Source organism: Mytilus trossulus, chromosome 4, assembly GCF_036588685.1.
Source record: "Mytilus trossulus isolate FHL-02 chromosome 4, PNRI_Mtr1.1.1.hap1, whole genome shotgun sequence".
NCBI lineage: Eukaryota > Metazoa > Mollusca > Bivalvia > Mytilida > Mytilidae > Mytilus > Mytilus trossulus.
The window spans coordinates 81776805-81780369 of record NC_086376.1 but is presented as its reverse complement, the minus strand read 5'-3'; the positions used below and the strand labels follow the sequence as shown (position 1 = coordinate 81780369).

General features: G+C 33.7%; 1 protein-coding gene across 1 annotated transcript; it reads left to right on the top strand.

Annotated features, from left to right (window-relative positions):
- The first annotated feature begins 253 nt into the window (after positions 1-253).
- On the top strand, positions 254-3282 carry LOC134714238 (vitelline membrane outer layer protein 1-like). Its single transcript, XM_063575479.1, has 3 exons — positions 254-462; positions 1175-1381; positions 3024-3282. Exons 1-3 carry the CDS (start codon positions 280-282, stop codon positions 3264-3266), a joined length of 633 nt encoding a protein of 210 aa, XP_063431549.1. The 5' UTR covers positions 254-279; the 3' UTR covers positions 3267-3282.
- The last annotated feature ends 283 nt before the right edge of the window (positions 3283-3565 follow it).

Genomic DNA, 3565 nt, shown 5'->3' with positions numbered 1-3565 from the left:
ATCCACGAACATTTAAATCTATATATCAAACAATAGACACAGGTTTACATATCCAGAGGTAGACTCTAGTCCATTTACGGGCCAGCATTTGCCAAACTAAACTTTATCCTGTTATAATGGATTAGCAGAACTACTCAAACACCAGCCATAAATACCCACTTTTCCAGTTAAAAGAAAATCATGATATTTTATTGACATTTTACAAGTGTGACTTATCTTTTTAATTTTATCATCTTACAATGTCAAGATTAAATCTTAAGATAAGAATATACTGTTTCAATGGGTCTTAAGTATTTTGTTGCCGTGCTATTATTGTATTTGAATGAAGGATTTCTTATAGACCATGACGCCCCACGGAAGGTTGTAAAAGTTCTAACAGCAGGGAATGGTGGACATTGGGGGGACTGGCATCCTCCTCATTACTGTGCAGAAGGCGCATATGCAGTCGGATTTAATTTGAAGGTTAGTGAGCTGTTGTATAACACAAATATTTTTCACAATTTTTGTTCTCCTCAAATGATGTCCTTATTTGGATTTTACATTATCGCATTCTGCAATCCAAAAACACTTTACCTCTTTTTTTTGTAATGTTTGTTGAATTAGTTTACGTTTTTCTGAACTCTACAAGACATTAACAAATGAAGGTAAAATCGATTCCAAATAAAAACTTAAATTTCTGGTTAACAAATCGTGATTACATATTATACTAGTATACACATCAAAAGTCTTCACATACGCAATCGTTTTCCACATTCTAGAATGAAAACTTAACTTCAAATGGTTAGTTATGCCAATAATAACTTACATTAAACAGTCATATTTTATTTTGTGTTTCAACGTTTTCTATACTCTCTCCTATCGAAATACTACACACATATAATCTTCTATTTCTTTCTTAATAATACAAATAATAAAACTGAACAAGGCAAACCAAACCAAAAAAGTTAAACTGATAAAGTTAAATACCGTAACATGCGTAACGAAAAAGGTTGATTTTATCTAAGATGTGTAAAGTAAACAAATCCTTGTTTTAATCAATTTAATTTTTAGGGATTTTTTAAAAATTCTTGATATAAAGAAAGGTAAATTAATGATAATAAAAAGACAATTTTAACAATTAAGCAACTCAATTACTTAGTAAAAGAAACGCTACTACATAGTAATAACATTACAGATAGAAAGTTACCAACAAGGCCTGGATGACACTGCTTTAAACGCAATATTGTTAAAATGTGAAACATTGGATGGTCCTCACTACGCTGGATACGTAGAGTCAGGAGAAGGGCAGTGGGGAAGTTGGATCGGCGAAAAACAGTGCCAGAATGTTAATCAAAGTCGACTTTTCCTAAATGCCTTTTCACTTCAAGTGGAACCTAATCAGGTAATATATCATGTATACATGTACTTCAGAACAAATTATACATATTTAAAGGACAAAATATATATAAAATATAGCCTATTGTCTAAGCGACATAGTATACCTTATCGTTTGAATGTCTTTAAATTATCCTTTATTTTCACATCTTTGACTTATTTTATTCGTATTCAATAATAAAAAGAACCAATCCCAAATATATCGAAAAACAAATTTTCACTAGTCTTCGCCATGGGTAAATAAACTACAATAATATTTATCAAAGGTACCAGGATTATAATATAGTACGCCAGACGCGCGTTTCGTCTACATAAGACTCATCAGTGACGCTCATATCAAAATATTTAAAAAGCCCAACAAGTACAAAAGTGAAGAGCAAGGTTATCTATGCCTGGGATAAGAAAATCATTGAACTTTTGTACACAGGAAATTTATAAAAATGACCACATTATTGATATTCATGTCAACACCGAAGTGTTGACTACTGGGCTGGTGATACCCTCGGGGACGAAACGTACACCAGCAGTGTCAAAGACCCAGTGGTGTAAATAGATATCAAAGGTACCAGGATTATAATTTAGTACGCCAATTTACAGGATTATAATTTAGTACGCCAATTTACAGGATTATAATTTAGTACGCCAATTTACAGGATTATAATTTAATAAAACAGAGGCGAAGGATACCCAAAGAGACACTCAAATTCATATAGTCGAAAGTAAACTGACAAGCTTTGGCTAAAAAAGAAAAGGACAACAAACAATACTAAACAGAACAACATAGAAAATCAATGACTGAGCAACACAAACCCTGTCATAAACTGGTGGTGCTCCGGATGAGTAAGCAGATACCTGAGCAACACAAACCCTGTCATAAACTGGTGGTGCTCCGGATGAGTAAGCAGATACCTGAGCAACACAAACTGGTGGTGCTCCGGATGAGTAAGCAGATACCTGAGCAACACAAACCCTGTCATAAACTGGTGGTGCTCCGGATGAGTAAGCAGATACCGCTTCATTAAGAAGAAATAAAGGGGCAAAAAAAAAACCAATAAGGTCAACAGAAAACGGACAACACCATAGAAAAAAGAAAAAATGACAAGACAAACAACATTCCATAAAACACAACATAGTAATCTAAGAACCCTATCACAGATACCGGGATTAAAATTGTGTTCTCCAGAGAAGCTTTTCGTCTGCAAAAAAATCAACACTAACGTTCGAATGAGAAAAGTTAAAAAGAACAAATTAAGTATAAAGTTCAGAGCATTGAAGAACCAATATTTCGAAAGGTTTTACCAAATGCAGCTAAGGTAATCTATTCCAAGAAAATCCTTAATTTCGAAATTGAAAGTTTATAAACAGTTAATTTAAAATTTTGACCATATCAATGAGAAATCATGTCAACACAAAAGTACTGACTACTTGGCTGGTAAACCAAAAAGAAAGCAACCAAAACCTATGGTAGTGTGTTCCTGTTTCACCTGCTTCACTATTGACATCCGTCGTTATGTACTTGGAAAGAGAAAAGCCAGTGTCATAACCAATTCGGTCTTAATCCTGACAAAAAATATGGGATTTTTAGATGACTAATTGAACTTTCTAGTGTTAATTGGTGAGATTTATGCTAATGAGATAATTTATTACAGCAAGGACTTGATGATACTGCTGCAAACTGGGCTAGATTTAAATGTCGCGAGTTTGCACAGGAAGTGGATTTTGACCTTGACATTCCCCCAGGACATGGAAAATTTGGGACATATGGTGGTTGGAGCGAAAGTTGTCCTCTGAACTCAGCGATTTGTGGTATTCAGAGCCGTATAGAAGGGGCTCAAGGAGCGGGAGATGACACAGCTATGAATGATGCTAAGTTTTTCTGTTGTTCTGAATAAAGCAGTAAATAGTCAGTGCACTTTCTCTGTTGTCGAAAAGAATACAATATACCTTCACCTCGACTTCTCTGTTGCTTAGAATAATACATGAAGAAATTCTAAAATATAACATAGTGTTCTACAATTACAGAATATAACTGCATTTACAGTTTCGTGCTTATCTATTGTTCTGAATCATGCCGTAAACAGTTTCTTCACTTAGAACTATATTTGTTCATAAACGAACATAAAATTGTTCACAAAAAAAAATACTAGGTAATCGAAAAAACCATAAGAATTATATGACCTCTTTTTTAAAT